Here is a 17,256-nt window from a genome sequence, read left to right on the forward strand (position 1 = left end):
TGCCCTTTACTTGGTGACTATGCTAAAGAAAGCTGTCGACGCTCTGTGGATCAGCGTATCACATCAATAGATTAGGAAGCAGAAGGTAATTTCATCTTTTTCTCGCTTGAATGTTGGGCACAATATTAGGAATACGAGATGCAAGTGCCAAAATATGGGCCCAATTCGTGCGTGAAAACAGCTGTAAATGTGTTAAAAGCGTAATATGAAATTCGAAACAGTGTACGCGATTCAAAAGAACGGTTCGAAGAAAGAAACTTTTCTCTTGTTGGGAGAGGTGTAATGATATGAGAAAAACGTATTCTATGAATGTTGATCTCAAGACGACTTAAGACTAGCGCACCACCTAACTAATGCCCTATAAGCGCCAACTTAACCAACGAATGTAGGATTCTGAAGCTCTATAATTTTTTTTAAAACAGAACTAAACCTCACTGCAATGTGATTTACATGTTTTCAGTGTCAAAGACTTTTGTTCGGACTAGGGGATGCAAGTCACATTTCGCCGTGTCACACACGCAGCTATAGAGATAACTGTAGGGAAAAATTTATATTGGTGACGTCATTTACTTTGATATATATGTGGACACAGCGAGATAGAAATGACTACGCGCTGTGTGCTAGAATTTGATCACGTCAGAACAGCTGTGAGCCTGCGGTGACCTTCACGGCTGGATGTCAGTGTTCTATATGCGGCAGTACCACGAGACAGGGAGGATGTGACGATCGGCAAACAGTATGTGCAACAAGACTAGAATGTACACGTACGGAGCGTTGCCTCCGCAAGTGGCAACCCTGTTATCCGGCTATCTTAGTTACAAAAACGCCGAAATCTCGCAAACAAAAAAAAAACGCCGCTTACACACACGTCACCCCCACACTCTGTTAACACCGGAGGTCAACGTTTGCTCGTGGATACGTGTAATTTGGCGAGGCAAAAATAACGAGATCACGAAGTTACTGGCGTCACCGTAACGGGCACACCGGCATCACCAGCCATCTTGGGCTCTTCCTCGGACTCGCTGTCCGAGTTGGCACTCGTCGGGTCCCACAGCAACCGGTCGTAGCTGGGCGGACGGCCGGCAACGAACCGGCTAGCGGCCAACATGGCCAATCCGCCGATGATCCCAACCACTGCACCCACTCCCAGCGTGGTGCGGACACCGAGCCACGACGCAATTCCACCTCCGCTCAGGGCACCGACGCAGAAGCCCAAACCGTTGTGGCAGCAGCGCATCACGACCAGCAGTCCGCGCTCGGTGCTCAGTCTGGTCGAAGAACGCCGTGCCCACCGCTCGCAGGCGACCCAGACGAGCACTGTAGACGGCGGGGACAGGAGCTGGGCTACGGCAGCCAGCTCCCAACCCGACTGCACGTAGCAGGCGCAGCGGGCCGCTACGCACACGATGCCGAAGGCGAGCCAAGCCAGCAGACGGCTGGGAAGACCACCGGCGCAGAGCAAGAACAGCGAGGCCACGTTGGACACGGCCCTGGCCATGATGACAACGCCAAGTTCGACCTTTTTGCCAGTTTCCTCCAGGTGCCACATGAAGAAGGCCTGCTCTAGGCCTGCCAGCAACCCCAGGAAGAAGAGGCCGCCTACGATCAGGGCTCCCTCGACGTTCTTGAGCACCGAACCGACGCCGCGACATGCCCCGGAGGTCGCCTGACGACGCAGCGGTTGGTGAGGCTCGGGAAAGAAGGCGGCCAGTGGCAGGGAAGCAAACACGAGCGTGCCGAAGGCTGCCAGGTAGACCTCCTGATATCCCCATGTCGGAAGTGGAAGGCAGGGCGCCTGCGAGGCCAAGATGGCGACGGCGCCCAAAACGAGGGCGCTGACAATCGCCGCGTACGTCTCGTGGCTCCGAGACTTCTCCGTGGCGTCGATCTCGTCTAGGAATGCGAAGTACGACTCGTCCGCCACGAACTTGGCCAGCGCGAACGTCGAGCTTCCGAGCAGGACGGCCGCAGCCAGAAGCAGCAACGAGGCGTTGTTCATGAACGAATCGCTATTCCTCGAGCCATCATCATCGGCGTCCTCACCGTGGGTCATCAGCTGGCATTCCGGACTCGTCCGATCACCCTCACAATCCGGATTCACGGCTGGTACCGGAGGCATACCCTTCTTTTTCTTGACAGGTATGACGACTCCATCGAGGAAAGGCGACGGGGCGTCCTTAGATCCGTTCTTCACGGCTTCAGGGGACGCGGTACCTTGAGGACGCATCGGAACTTCAACCACGTCGCCTTCTTCGTCAGACACGTTGGCTGCTCGTAGAACTCGCGAGTGCGGGCGCACTTCCACACCCTCTGCTTCGCGCGACGACAGAAGGTAGGCCGGGCCTGCCACCAGAGGCACGGCCGTCGGCAGCAGTTCGTAGGTCGGAGGGGGCGCCGGAAACAGTTTCCCGCTTCCATTCTTCGACTCTCCCTGAATACCATTGGCTGTGTCCTGAGGAGGGTCTTTACCACCGCCGTGCCCTCCCTGTATCAAAGCTATCGATCCGTCCGCCGAATCGACGTCCGCGTGCTTGCCACGTGCCGACTCGGACGTTCGACACGGCGATACCCACTCGCCTCCCACCGTCGTCATAGGCGGTATCGCCAACAGGGACAGGTAGGAAACGATCGAGACGATACTGCTGGCCAGCAGTACGGAGCGCCAACTGTTGCGGCGCCACCTGGGCAGCCACAGTGCGGCGGGGACGAACAGCCCGGACACGATGGCGGCCGCGGAGAGAACGAAACCAGCTTGAAGCGCGGTCAGCCCGTGGTGACGCAGGAAGATGGGCACGAACGGGTCGAGGCAGGCTCGCGCCGCGGCGTCCAGGCTGAAGTAGGCGGTGGCGACCGTCTGAGACGATCGCACGTTGTAGACGCTCATGACTTCGGATTGACTAGCAGACGGCTGGGTTTAGTCTGAGGTCTCCTGAAGAAGCGCGAATCCCCAGTCTTAAGCCAACCAGGGTACAGCGGCTACACCACCTGTCAAGAGAACATGAAGACATACTCAGTACAATGTGAAAGTTGCGGGGAATGGCGAGGAAGACAGTGAACGCCCTAATTATACGCGTGACAACTTTTGGAAAAACTGGACACGGCATCGCAGAGTATCCGTATCACTTAAAACGGCAATCCCAGACGACACCCGTTTTGCAGCAAGCCACCTATAAGTCCACTGTGAAGAAAAAGTGCGCTCTTTACGGCACCTCTGCACTTGAAATCATGGTTTAATCTAGTTCTGCGTATCAACTGAACTTTTTTTTCTTCATAGAACTATGGTGCATCTTGTTTTGGCCAATACCATTTCACATCCGTCAAAACGAGGCTTTCCCGGTACTGCTGGAAACACGGCTGATAGTTTAAGCTCGTGGCCGGTGGACAAGTGTTCTGAGCACGTGGACTATCATCCCCGTGCTTAGAGCACAACACTTCCGTTTCTACAGGCAAAAACGGAGGGAGGTAACGCATTCATATTGCCACAATCCTTCGCGAACTTTTGTTATCGCCCCGTTACACTCTGCGCAAACCGCGCCTGACACTGTTCGAGAAGCTTTGGGACTGTCGAAGACCATCTTGCTAATATTACGCGCGCAGCGCGTACATTACAGATTATTCTGGAACATACGTGGCTATACCAGCGATAACGCTGGACTATTCGACGGCACATGTATAAATACCGACCCGCTTCTCCACGTGTCAGTTGATCGACGGCCGACGCTCTGTTCACCGCTATCAGTGCCAGCGTGTATCGCTGTAATCTGACTTTTGGTTGGCGGGTCACAAGTGCGGCCGAATAAACAGTTTGACTTTTTATCTAGAGTGTGCTGTCTTCATCGCCATCACGACCCCGTGGTAATATCCACGCAACAGCGAGATGTGACAACGCGAAATCACAAGTCACTACAGAGAACATCGATCATTACCCGCCACGGTGGTCTAGTGGCTATCGGATGCTCGGCAGCCGATTCGAAGATGGCGGGTTCGAATCCCGTCCGCGGCGGCCACATTTTCCATGGAGGCGAACGCTACAGGTCAGACCTTTAGGGCACGTTAAAATGCACCAGATGGCCAACATTTTCGGAGCCTTCCTCTATAGCACTTCTCGCAATCATAATATCTCACGGCTTTCGGACATAAAAAAACAACAATGATAGCATAAATTACTAGTAAACGGCGCACAAAAATACGCATGCTACCAGCGCACCATCATGGCCTATACTTCTCTATGATCTCGCCAATGCCGGGTTCTTCGCGTTGCACGTCGCCACCGAGTTACAAAAGATGCTCTTGAAGTTTGCCACGTGCGATTTATTTTTCTCTTTGCCGGGTGCGGTGATTATGCAAGCTATAGTCACGTTTCGCAATGCTGCAAAGAAAAAAAAAAAGAAAGCCCCCATCATCGCCTGCAGCCGTCCACACCTTTTTTTTTCTTTCAAGACAAGCCCTCGCGTCAAGGGCTGACTTCATTTAGACCCCGTCAACTTCTTTATATACGACATACTCTGTAAAGTAAACGAGCCCTGAAGCTAACCTCTCTGCGACAGACAGCGATACGCATTTACCAGACTCCGTCACTCACCTCCTTTCCACCTCATTAAGCGCACACGTTATTATGAGCTCTCGACGGCTTTGTCATCTCTCGAAATCATCTTGCAGGCTTGCGCGCATATACACAGCTCATCAGGACACGCACGTCCGGCTTCCTGAAACGCCAGTTTAATCAGCAATCTCCAGCTTCACAATCTGCTTCTGTATACGCTAGCAGCCTGTCTGTCTGTAAACAAGATACATGCAAACAGGCAAGACTTGTAGGCGCTGACGCTGTCGTTGACCGCTTGCGTATTCTTTTTTTAGCTAAGTTTAAACAAAACCACGCGTCTGTAAGCAAATACACGTTCCATTTATAGGTATGAATAGTCAAAGAATTCAATAGGTGATTCATGTTATCTTCGAATGCTCCCTCACACACAACCTCCTGCAAACAGCGACCACAACAGCTTATAATCGGTCATCGAACCACATTGAGTGAGCACATTTATTAAGGAGGGGGACATATTATTTAAGTAAGAGCGTGAAGAATGGGATTTAGTGATGCAATAACTGTCCCCCAGGCGAGAACACTACAACCACGACACTTAATTGAGGGAGGGATGGGAGAAAAAGAGTATAAGAGAAGAATTGGAGGGGAGTGAGTGGGTGGCATAGGAGTGCAAAAAAAGGACTGGAAGCACACACACACACACACACAAAAACATACGTTGCTCGCCGGCAACAGTTACAGGCATAGTCCGCGTGGTTAAGAGACGGTAAGTCAGTTGCGCAACTTCGACGAAGTTTAGGACTGAAGCCTCAGATGCATCATCAAACGCAAAGAGGGACCACCGACGTCGGCACGAACGACGCAAAAAAGCCCCGTGATCACAGATTACTGATCCACAATGGCAACGTGTGAGGTCATCATGACGTCACACGTACTAAAACTGGTAACGTCTTCCCGACGCCACCGTGACATGAATTACATCACGTCGCACGATGACGTCATCACGCAAAACCACCGCATAGTCAAACATGACCCAATCCCAGAGGCAATTCACGACTATAGGTGACGTGCAGAAAGCTTTCGGAGCCAGGGCGCGGGGCTTGATCAGTACATCGAGTGAGATCAATAAAGGTACCGTTGCCCTCTAATCGGGTTGTCTAAGGCGAGTATATGTGTGGGTGTGTGTCTGTTTGTGTGTGAGAGAGAGAGAGTAAACAGGCCGACAAGCAAAATCGGATAGTGGTGTCGAATGTGGGAGAACGCTGCCAGCTGACGTATAGTAAACGAAGAGGGATAGTTTTGCTTGGAATACCTCCGGTAGACATAGACGTACGAATTTCAAATGAAAGATGAACGTCGACTGCACTAAGTTGCAGTTTCGAAATAAGGTTCCGGTACAATTCCGGCTTGAAAATTGCAGATTTTTCTTCTTTCGAAAGTGTTTTGCCTCTTGTCGCACGTAAGGAAAGCTATAGCCGCGGGCATTGGAAAGAAGAGGAAGAAGAGGTTCTTGTCACGCGTCGCGCACACAGTCAATGGCATCGTTTATTGCAGGCCGCAGTCGTGAGCGACTCGTTCGGCAGCCCAGCTGTCCGAAACTTGAGGAGGCTGAACACGCGGGCGCGACGGCTCGGAGAATTACCCCCGTATTCACAAACGGTCCTCGACTCGACTTTCACCCTTCACTTGACAGAGTTGAGCACTGCGCCACTGCTCGGCTGAAAGTGACGCTGCGCTACTCAAGAATAGCAGCAAATTATCACTCATATGCAGTGACTTGCCCTGCCTAGAGATGGCGCTCTTATCGGCTTTTTCAAGTGTGGTGGAGCGTTGAGTAAAGGGGCGTCTAGAATACTGGGGTAAAAATCGCTGCCGCGAGGACCGAAAGTAAAAAAAAAAGAGATTAGGGGTAGAAGGGGTATGCTGTAAGAGGTATCATTTAGGCTGAGTCACGTGAAGTTTAGCTTTGACGCCACGCATCATAAAATGAGTTTTCAAAATGCGGCAAAGTGCAGGTATACTTTTCGGCTCTACAATAGCCTTCGGCTACGAAATTAGCATTGCTCTTTGCGGGGCCCTGTAGGGGCCCACATGCGGGATTGTAACGTTTGTGTAACGCTGGCCGAAGTTCGTCACGCAGTCGCTGGGTCAATAAAAGACATCTCGCGCGGTAAAAAGAAAAAAAAAACACTAGCGAAAGCCATGCATGTTTACCAGCGGAGAACAGGACGAGCGTGAGATATTATCTAGACTAATTATCAGACATAAGAAGGTTGGCGTCGTCACCATAGGCACAGTACTGAAGAGCGCAGTACAAAGAAGACAAGAAAAACCGCACAGGATAACTGCTGGTATTGTTTGGTCTGGTATTTGTTGTATTTCACTGTTTTCTACTATGTACCAGCAAGATGAAGTTGATGCGCTTTTCAAGACCTCAGGCATGCGCGGGTTTCTACAAGGGGCCAAGTTTCACCGCAGCGCAACATCATACGATTCTAAAGCAGCAGAGGCCTGTACAAAGAAAAAAGAAAGAAGTCACAGTTTCGCCAAAAGGGCGAAGCAATGAATGCGATAGCAACATCTTCGAATGTCTTACGAATCAAGGCTAGAATTTTAGGAGAAATATTAATTGTAGTAAGCATGCACTTACTAAGTAACTAAGTTTCCAGCGGCACGGCCACAGTAGATGACCACAAGTCTCGTGCGTAGAGACGGCGTTGACATACGAAGTGAGGCTGGCAGTCAACTCATTTAGATCAGATCTCGCGTAACTCTACGAAACGCTGGTGTAAAAGAATACCGCTGCTCTATGTAGACTATTGGTACCGTTTTTTTCGTGTTGGGAGCGCAGCCCGCAGAATCTCCCACCGGCTGTGGAAGCACAAGGCGCGCGCTGATCGTTGCCGCGATAGCGCAGCAACCATAGGCACCCCCCTCCCCCTCTTTGTTCGCTGGCGAAATAAGTCAGCGCGCGTGGACGAGCCCGACCGGAATGGCGATGTTCGCTCTGCAGAAAGAGGAGGAAAGCACATCCTTCCCCATATATATATATATATATATATATATATATATATATATATATATATATATATATATATATATATATATATATATATACATATATATATATAATGTGCGTGAATGACGGCGGAGGCGACGGCAAAAACCAGTCGAGACGGCCCATTCATTGCTATCGCAATAAAAAGCCAAACGTGATGAAAGTAGCCAGCGTTCCCGAGTGCAATATAGGATCAATGACATATAATTAGGACCGCCAGGTTGTGTGGCTGCTCATCGCGTTCCAAATTGAATACGACAGCTGCGACTTTTCAGGCACACGCGTTCCACTACTCGGTCTCGTCACTGTCCTTCTGATAAGATAAACTCTCGACAAATACAGCGTTTGAACCGCCGGATCTACCCTCCTCCAAATCCCTCTCTTTCGTACTCCCAACGAATCCTATGGAGACGTCTCCAGACTCGCACTCTTTCTTCCCCTCGGCTGCTGTCCCACTACTGTGGCACTGCCCCGGAATGTTCCCTCTGCGGCGAACCTCATGCCGAATAGGATGCCCTGTTCAGCAAGGCATCCTATTCGGCTGCCCTGCTGAACCTCTCCCGCAGGGACAGCCTGCCATCTGAAGCTGGGAGGACTAGGAGGTCCTGCTCTCGTCTGGGTACCGGGCGATGCATCTTGCTGTGGTGACCAGGGCAGCCGATGTCATCGCGGTGGTCCAGGGATCGCGGGGGGGGGGGGTGTCCAACACACTTGCTATAATGAAGTTTTTCTGTCTGTCTCGACGCAGACTGTCTACAATGCCGGCCCAGAACACAGGCGTTTCGAAATGTCCTCGAGGGGACGCGTCGTGCGTAGCGGCGCGTCGCGGAGTCACGCATGGCTGGCAGCGAATGCCAAGGGCGGGAAAGGTTCGCGGTGAAAGGTATAACAGGACGGCAAAGACGGCACGTGTTGTGTCTACTCCCTTCTGCCAGTCTTTCAATGGTTACCAACGAAAAACTTGCGAGCTCAGGCCAACGCATCATCCGCAAGTTATTAATACGTAGCATACACCTCGATTCGTTGTCCGCTCCTGCGCTATTTGTCGAAGGTTGGTTACTAACTATAGCCCCAGTGTCAAACCTTGTTGATTATAACGCTTAGTGGCACTCCCCGCAACGTTAATCTGCCGTGCCCGGGTCTAATTTGTCGAAGGTACACACCACTTCAAACCATGAAGTGCACAATATACGAAATGAAGTGCTTATACGTGTCAGCATTCAAACTTCAGCTGCAGTCCACGAAATTAAGAGTGCATCAAGGCGTTCAGCAACGTCTGGGCAAACAGGCGTCGTAAAAACAAACCGGTTGCGTAGCTTTGCTGTGTCAGAATTCAAACTTTAGCTGCGTCCACGTTATCAAAGTAAGAGTGCACCAAGGCGTTCAGCAACGTCTGGGCAAACAGGCTTCGTAAAAACAAACCGGTTGCGTAGCTTTGCTGCGCACTTGGTGTAATCTACGATAGCAAACTTTTATACAACGTTCTCCGTGAAGACTAAGTTTAGTACGGCTGTTACAAGTGTAACGTCTTCAATTCGTATCTTGCTCCAGAAAGCGAAGGGACGGCTCTGGTACACAATAAACCAGTTAGCACTCATAAGGGTGATTTTCCGTGTCTATAACGAACACCCTGAGATAAGGGTGTTAACTATAGACACGGGAAGACACTCCTAAGGGTGCAAACTGGTTTCCCTCTTCACGGAGTGTTGGTTGCGGCCTTCCAGTTAAGCCTAAAATATTTCACCGCAGCTCGGCTGAACGATACAAACCTTGCTCGATTTAGCTACGAACGCTCTACCCATGGCCACAGTTGCTCCTGTATAGCCGCGCCACGCGATCACCGCCAAAAGAAACAAAAACGAGGAACAGTTGCCCCTCGTCGGCTGCTAATAGCGCCCAAATATCCCAAATGTCTGCGAACAACGAAAAAATATAGAAATAGAAAAGAAGCCGGCGCGCGAAGTCTCATAATACGTCACGTCTGTCACTGTCACTAACGAAACATGACAGCCTGTCCCCCGTTTTCCTGCCATCGTTTTTGCCCGGAATGCGGCGTGTCACACGACTGAATCCGCTCGGTTCAGTTTCAGCGCTAATTCAATGTTAGAATCGGAAACAGAAATAAAAAAAAGCCTGCATGGCAGAAACATTTACGATGCAAATTGAGAGCTCTTCAGCACGCCCACAATTGCATTAACCTTCAAGGAACTCCCTGACAGTCCTTCCTCACATTTAGGTGTATTACGTCGTATAAAAGAACCTATGAGTCAATCCTTATTCATAGACACTATGAAGTGTAATTTAACTGAAAACACCCTTACTAAACCCGTTAGAATTTCGGGAAGCATTACCTCACCCCAAGTGCCACACCGCGATGCAACCCGCATTTGCAACCCCCACCCCAAGACAACATCCTACCTACGCCTATGGTACGAGGGGCATATATTTCGTGGAGTACTCGCTAAGGAGATTCATTTTGAAAGTTGCCCTAAAAATGATGTATGCGTTGCAAGATCATTTCTGCGAAAGTCTGCCTCGTGGCAATGCTCAAGCTGATCGCGAACTGCCACTAAGTTGGCTGTCCCTTTCGTCTTACCCGTGATTTGATTTCTGGTCTCGCGAAAAGTGCAGTGCTGCTGGCAACGTGGCCGCTTAGATGCCAACGCAGTTATGTTCAATCAACTGGCATGCTCATCGCGTACAAACGTACAGATTTACACAGCGAGACCGCGACAAAGAGCCGATTTCATCACACGCTAGTTGCACGAATTGACAGGCAGCTTCCGCACAAGCTAATCAGTACACTCATCAACGACTATGAAATTGAATTCTCATCGCTGCCTTAAGGGGATAGCGTTGTAACTTACACCATTGATACTTTCGGTGACGTTGACGGTGTAATGCTGCGAATTTCACTCTCGGCACCCCCTTTAGTCGTTGCAATACACCGATTTTGAGCGGAGTGGCTTGTGGATGCACAGAAAACACTTTTATGAATGAAATACATGTTGGAGTGAACCCAAAACTGTCAGACTGCCATCGAGAGTGGTTTCAGACGCAGGATACTCAGCAAAAGTCTCAAAATCACCAACCACTGCTCGTAAGAAAACAACAGACAACTTTTTCTAAGCACGGGACGCAGTCGAATTCAAAAATGCATGCATCAAGCAGCATTTGTGAGCACATATATGACTCGATTAACCTAATCAAACACGGGTACGACGACACGTGCTAACTTTCCGAACGTGCATTTGTATGCCTCGGAATCGGCAAGCTTGCCATGAAGCAATGATAGCTATAGATGATGCCATATTACTCAATTTACATCTAAAAAGAAGACCGCTCTACTTGCACAACTTAACTATCTCCGACTCTAAACGGTGAAATGCGCCCTAATAATCTTCAGGATAAGAACCACAAACTTTGCTTTTTCAGCGTAGAACAACAGTGTACTTACGAATCAACAAATATTTCCCAACTGTCAGAGCAGTGAATCTTACTTAGTTTCAGTGCGCCTTTTTTCCTGAAAAGACATTCATACTTGAATTGCGCATACATCAAACGCACGTGCCACTTGTACAGATAAAAAAAGACGTATATTTGATTCACGCACACATGAACACACATGAACGAATAATGTACGAACAATATTTCGCTCAAACAGTTTCTTGCGCGCTGTAGTGTTGGTATAACTGGATACGTCATTATGGCCCCTTCACAACTCCTCTGCGAGTTTGGGGCCCAGCCTTTATAACAAAACTGTACATATCTCCTTGTGTATAACAAATGAATTGAATTGAATTAAGAACACAGCAGCATAACACGACGTCTAACGGAAACGTTTAGACGTCAGGTTGTGCTGCTGTGAAAAAGCTGCGAAAATTAGAACAGTAAGAAAAAAAAATAACGCTATAGAAGAAAGACAATGCCAGAAGCACAGGGCTATCTCACAGTCAGCTATCCTTCAAACTTTCAGGGAATGCGACAGCGGATGAACGACCAGACAGCTACATACCAGGATCGGCGTCCATCAAGTGACACCGCGTGGTGCTTCGACTAGGAAACATAATGAGAAAAGAGATATTATAGGATTTGCTTGAACCGGCGCGGTTCTGAAAAAAAAAAAAAAAAGGCTCCGCTCGGACGATACGTGAGGCTACCACCAGACCGGGCTCCGGAATCAGAAAGCAACCACTCGAAAGCTGGGATACGATATCTCACAAGAGCCAACAGTACAGCGCACATCTCGGAAAATCGGCGAGATCTCAAAAACACGTTTGTTATCGAGTGTTCTCGCTTGATGTGGTGCTTCTATACGAAGCAGCGAAAGAAACAACACTTACACGGGTAGGTGCGGTCGTTTTACCGGCGTATCCAAACACTGTAGGTACGACGTAGCTGCGACGGTGGCCGCGCGCTGTTCGACGTCCCATGGCGTGTCGCTAGCGCTTTCCGTAGCCCGAAATGCCGAGTCGCGGCATACGCCAAAACACACACACACACAGGCACACTGTCACGATTCACGAGGGGTTCGCAGCGGCTTTCTCGACGCAGGGCGGCACGCAAACATCGCAGCTGTCGGTCGCAGAACACCTCGCAGCTTGCTGCTTGGAGACACGGGTGGCGGAAGTGTGAATGGAAAATGAAGAAAAAGAACGAAACATCCGTGCTGCTCGTGGATGCAAGAAGTTGTAGTATGTCAGCTGAACAACGTGGATACTCTGGTTCCGGTTTCGGAAGAAGCCCGAGTAATATCTCGTCTACATAGTCAACGGCTCTTCTACTATGCGTAGACTTAATTGGTCGCAAATTTTCATCGCTCTTGCTTATGGCAACGCTGCTGCATTGGTCATGTCAGTATCCCTTCATTAACACGTTCATTTCTTCCCATGTGGCTAGGAGTGGTACCACCGACACACGCAAGCCCATCCAGCAGCGCCGCTTCCTGGATCGTCGCCATGACAACGGACTCGACGGAAGTTGACATGGGAAGTGACGTCTCGGATGCCAGCGTGTCTTGAAGAATAGCAATGGCGGACAGCGGCGGGGATCGTGGCGGTGTTGTATCTTCCAACGTCGGTCCTGCCGAAACTTCGACGTCCGGCGACGGCCAAGATCCGAAGAAATCGGACATGGGAGACGTGAGTGATTCCGGTTCCTATCGCTGCCCGAACATTCACTTCCCGCTGACCGCCGCGCAGGTTCACGGATTCCACGATCCTCATTTTTTTCCCCTCTCTAGTAGTTGTCAACGTCGTTCCAATTCTAGGCATTCGAATCCGTGTTACTTTTCCAAGGCGACTTTTATCGCACGTGTTTATTTTTTTTTTTACAGCGATGCCTCGTTGATTCTTAAAAGCTCATACCCCTGTCGGGAGTCGTTTCATGTAGACGATCGTTCTCTTTTGCACTCCCCGCTCGTTGCACCATTCTCGGCTTGCGCCTGTACACACCTCCTTTAAGTTGCGTGTGCAACCATCCCCGCGAGTCGGTTTCTTCGCTTCATTACTTTTTCCCAGACGCAGTTGTGAGCCTTCGATCAGCCCTTAATGGCTTTTACCTCTCGTTTTGCTCGTTTTGTTTAGCATGTGTGCTACGGCACTCCTCCGTTTCAACCCCGCTAGCGATCGCACTTGTCTGCGCCGGTACGCCTTCGCGTCGAGACACGCTGCACGATCTGGCAGTCGTGTCGACTGCGTATTTATTTTATAGCGTAGTGTGCGCCTGGTAGCTCGCGTCAAACCGCAACTTGATGCCACATCAGCCCTCTAGAACGTTCGCGCGGGGAGGATAAATAGGTCGCTGTTTTGGGGCGTGGGGCGAAAAGCGAAACCAAAAGACGTAGGCGGTACGTGGACGCGAATGCGAGACTTCTTCAGCCGCGCTGCGCATAGTCGAAACAGCGCGCCTTTTGAGACGCCCGACATCTTAAAGTATAATTCAACTCCGAACTTTTAGACGTGTCCCGCTGTTTATTTTTCTTTTTTTTTTACCACCGAGAACAGCTGCGCGACCTTTTTATTTGCGTACACAGGTATGTCGCGATAACTATTTCTTGTTCTATTTTCTTGAGGTTGTGTACTTTCGCTTTTGTAGAATAAGGAGCGGGTTGAAAAGCGGCAAACGAGGGTGGTGGCATGGCATTGAAGCAGCCGTTTTTTTTTTTGGTCTTTTGTTGCGCTTGATTTACACAGGCCCCATGAGGATAGCAGAAAAAACATGCGCTGAACACAAAAGGGTGGGCGTGTATTGCGCGTAATAACGCGCTTACTTAATAGCCGTGTCCTTCAACCTACCCGTATGAAAGACCTACAGCTCACGCGATGCGTTATTCATACCTTATATTCATGCCCCATCCAGTCACGTCCTCCCATTTTCCTGACGTAGTGACGAAGGAGACGGAACTACTTTAAATATTGGCTTTCCAGCGGTGACTGAGTGCGCAGGCGCAGGGGACAGGTGAAACGCTGTTGTGTGGGCGGAGCTTGAGCTCGGTGTATCGGGTAGCAAACCGCGGTCGTGCGCATAGCAGACCTCCATGAGTTAAGTTGTTAAAAAAATAAAAAAAAAGCTAAACACGATCGCACAGCGGTACAAACATTGCAAGGAATGCGATGGGGGCTTGTTGCTAGTGCATATCTTTCAGTAAGTTTCTTCATCAGGTAGTCAAAATTTACGAAGCCCTCCACTATGGCATCCCGCATAGTCATACTGTAGTTTTGAGATGTAAAGTCTCGGGAATTATTATTATATTTCATAATGGCATTGAACTGCTTTGTACACCTAGTGGTAACTTATGTACACTAACTTTTGTATTATGCTAAGATGCAAAATCAATTGCTCCATACTTGACTCGAAACTTGTCGACATTTACGGAAGTTACGAATTCTGTAAATGTAACATGGCTCCAAGCAAAATTTTAAGTTAGAAATATAAGATGGTAGCACCATCAAAAGTTTGCAGAGTAAACATTTCTGATACAAAGACTGAAAAAAATAAATAAAGAGATCGTTTGGTTCAAGTGATGTGTTACTTCAAATGTGCGTCTGCTTGATAAATTCTCTACGATCTGCTAATAGGGAACTGCAAAGTTGGAGGCAGTGTGCTGGGAATCACATGGTATTTACCTAGCATCGCATGTGTGTGTGTGCTCCGCCTAGGTGCTATTTAAAGGTTGCTTACAAGAAATGTGGACGACAACCTGTCCTTCAGTTTTACCAAGATTTAATCAGCTGTATGTGAAACTTGAGGCTGTTGACTTGAGCCAGTTGATACATAGAGTAACAGGGCACAGAGAAGGATAAAAAAAGGAAAAAAAGAATAAATTTCGAGTGGCAAAAATTGTGTCCAACCTTAGTTTCTCTATTGCCAAGCGCCTCTGTGTATAATACATTTTAGATGTTCTCAAGCATTGGCATTTGACTCTGACATTAAATGTAATTTGCCTTTCGCATACCTTTATGGTATCTGCTCTGAACGGCTGTTAAGAAATGTTTCTCAACTCGGGGAAACCAGTGGCACTAGAGTTGCTTAAGTTACCTACGGGGTAACAGTGTTGTGAGCCTCTGTGATTGCAAGTTTCCTGTTGCAAGCCCGGGGCACCTGCAGTCACAGAAGTGTTAATGAAGTGTGTATGTATCGAACATAGCTCATGTGCTAAGAGCAAAGCAAGATGCTTGCTGACCCCCCCCCCCCCCATCCTCCCTTGTTTTCTGTGGACATGCCTGTAGGCTTTTTTACGAACTTCGAAGTGCTAGGCAAGACGGAATTTCGATGGTGTCCGGCACGGTGGTAGAGTGATTACGTTGCCCAGCTACTTGAAGTTGCACGTTCGGTTGCGGCCACAACAGCTGCATTTTGCTGGAAATGAAGTGCTAGAGGCTTATGTGCTTTGTGATGTCAGTGTCCATTAAAGAACACTAGATGGTCAAATTATTGGGTAAGCCCTCCACCAAGGCATGCCTCACAATCCTGTCCCTACAGATTATTATTAGAAGTTCAGTGGAGGACAAAGGCTCAAATTGAAGGAGCCGACGACTCGTCTAACGGGTGCAGAGGCACCCGAGTAACTGTCGCCTCGTTGGAGCACAACATCCTCGAGGTCTAGGCTTTCAGATTATTGGACTCTTATAGCCGTAATCTTAACATAGGGAACATCCACACCCTGCAAGGCCGGGGACTTCCTATGCGCCGGATGTATAAATAAATGTTATTTCTCTCTCTCTCTCACACAAATTGATGACAAGTAGTTGAATAAAAAATGTTCTTAAAGCCTCTAGTAGAAGACTTTTTTTACTGTAACATTGGCAGCATTGACATTCTTTGTTTGACTTTACACCATGGGCAGTTATCATGTCTCCTCTGTGGCATATAATTTATCATAAGCATTATTTGTGATGGTTTAGCTTTTACATTGCTGAACTGTGATAACGTGCTTAGGGTGTCCCATTCTTTTTTTCTTTTTCTTGCTTCCATCGCCTGCCTCAGGATCTGAGGGCAGGCAAGGCTGAGCGGAAAGCCTGCGATGACCCCGTGCAGGAGCTGCTCAACCTGGCGGCTGGCTCCGTCAACCAGACGGAGACGTCACACACGTGAGTCACCACTGCTCCTATCACTTCTTCCTCGTTAGCTGCCTCCGTGGTTCTAATGGCTGAGTAACCGAACGATCGACCGGTCTAATTACTTCGTGTTTGAATTTCGAAAACACATTCGTGAATAATATGTAGGGATGTGTTTTGTTGCGACGCACCTGTTTAGGTTGATGAAAACACCAAATGTATTGCCATTAGTTCTAGTCGAGTTTTTAAGACTGCTTTTTAGGTGCACTGCATAAAAATGTAGTTCTGTTATTATATTCATAGTTTATGAAAACGTTAGTTAATGCAGACGTGAAATTTTTCATACTTATAATAGTGTGTTGTCATTTGTTGTATGTTTTTGCAGAAAGCAGTGGCTCGGTGGTGGCGATGAGGTAGAAGCCCGAAAAGACTCCCACAAGCATGTTCCTGGCCCTCTTCAGGCACTGTGAGCATTCCTTATTCCTTTTGTCACGTGCTATTAATGACTTGCTATTACTTGTCCATTTGCAATAACCTGATTTGTTTTTGATCTTTTAAAGGGCTTGTAATCACACCTTTTTTTTTGCTTCTCCGAAACAATCTTGCTCACTCACGCAGAAAGCCACGGTGATCACATTTTGCGAATTTTAACTGTGCTGCTCAGCACGCAGACAGACGCTCAGTTTTGAAAAACAATTACTGCGCCCCTCTCCCGTGACTGACCAGATCTTATCTCCCACACAGTGATGCAATCTTACCCATGGGCAACATACGTACCACCAACTTTATCAAGTGGTCTTTCGCCTCAAGCCTTGCGGTGATGCAGCTTTAACTGCGCAGTCAGCGTTTTCATCTTCCTGTTCTGCCCTCTGATGGAGCCGCGACTACTGGGACAAGCATTATTGTTGGACCGAATGTTTCCGAGATCAAGAGGCGTCATGTGACATTACTGCCAGAAAAAGGGCACATGCACCATGGCATGTTTGTTTATATCGACAGTGCCTTGCATGAAGCTTCCTTACCGCATCGCTCTGCCACGAGTGACACTTTTAGAGAAAGCCCCATTCAGTGATTGGCAGCTCCTTTGCGGTGGTTTA

General features: G+C 48.7%; 2 protein-coding genes across 2 annotated transcripts in view; one reads left to right on the forward strand and one right to left on the reverse strand.

The window, feature by feature from the left end:
- Nucleotides 1-912: 912 nt before the first annotated feature.
- Nucleotides 913-12,082, reverse strand: LOC119179881 (uncharacterized). Its single transcript, XM_037431000.2, has 2 exons — nt 11,945-12,082; nt 913-2,985 (listed from the first exon to the last, which is right to left on the reverse strand). The coding sequence occupies exon 2, from the start codon at nt 2,882-2,884 to the stop codon at nt 950-952; it is 1,935 nt and encodes a 644-aa protein (XP_037286897.2). The 5' UTR covers nt 2,885-2,985; nt 11,945-12,082; the 3' UTR covers nt 913-949.
- Nucleotides 12,083-12,586: 504 nt separating this feature from the next.
- The window catches only part of LOC119179880 (pyridoxal-dependent decarboxylase domain-containing protein 1), a 35,804-nt gene continuing 31,134 nt past the window's right edge, over nt 12,587-17,256 (forward strand). The window contains exons 1-3 of the mRNA XM_037430999.2: nt 12,587-12,742; nt 16,089-16,192; nt 16,545-16,625. Of these exons, the coding sequence (XP_037286896.2) occupies nt 12,632-12,742; nt 16,089-16,192; nt 16,545-16,625 (296 nt within the window). The 5' untranslated portion in view covers nt 12,587-12,631. The remainder of the gene's footprint in view (nt 12,743-16,088; nt 16,193-16,544; nt 16,626-17,256) is intronic.

The sequence above is a fragment of the Rhipicephalus microplus genome, chromosome 7, assembly GCF_043290135.1.
Source record: "Rhipicephalus microplus isolate Deutch F79 chromosome 7, USDA_Rmic, whole genome shotgun sequence".
Classification (NCBI taxonomy): Eukaryota; Metazoa; Arthropoda; class Arachnida; order Ixodida; family Ixodidae; genus Rhipicephalus; species Rhipicephalus microplus.

What these genes read in the sequence shown, in the direction of transcription:
- LOC119179881 (XM_037431000.2), bottom strand. Translation starts at nt 2,884, where the DNA reads ATGAGCGTCTACAACGTGCGATCGTCTCAGACGGTCGCCACCGCCTAC.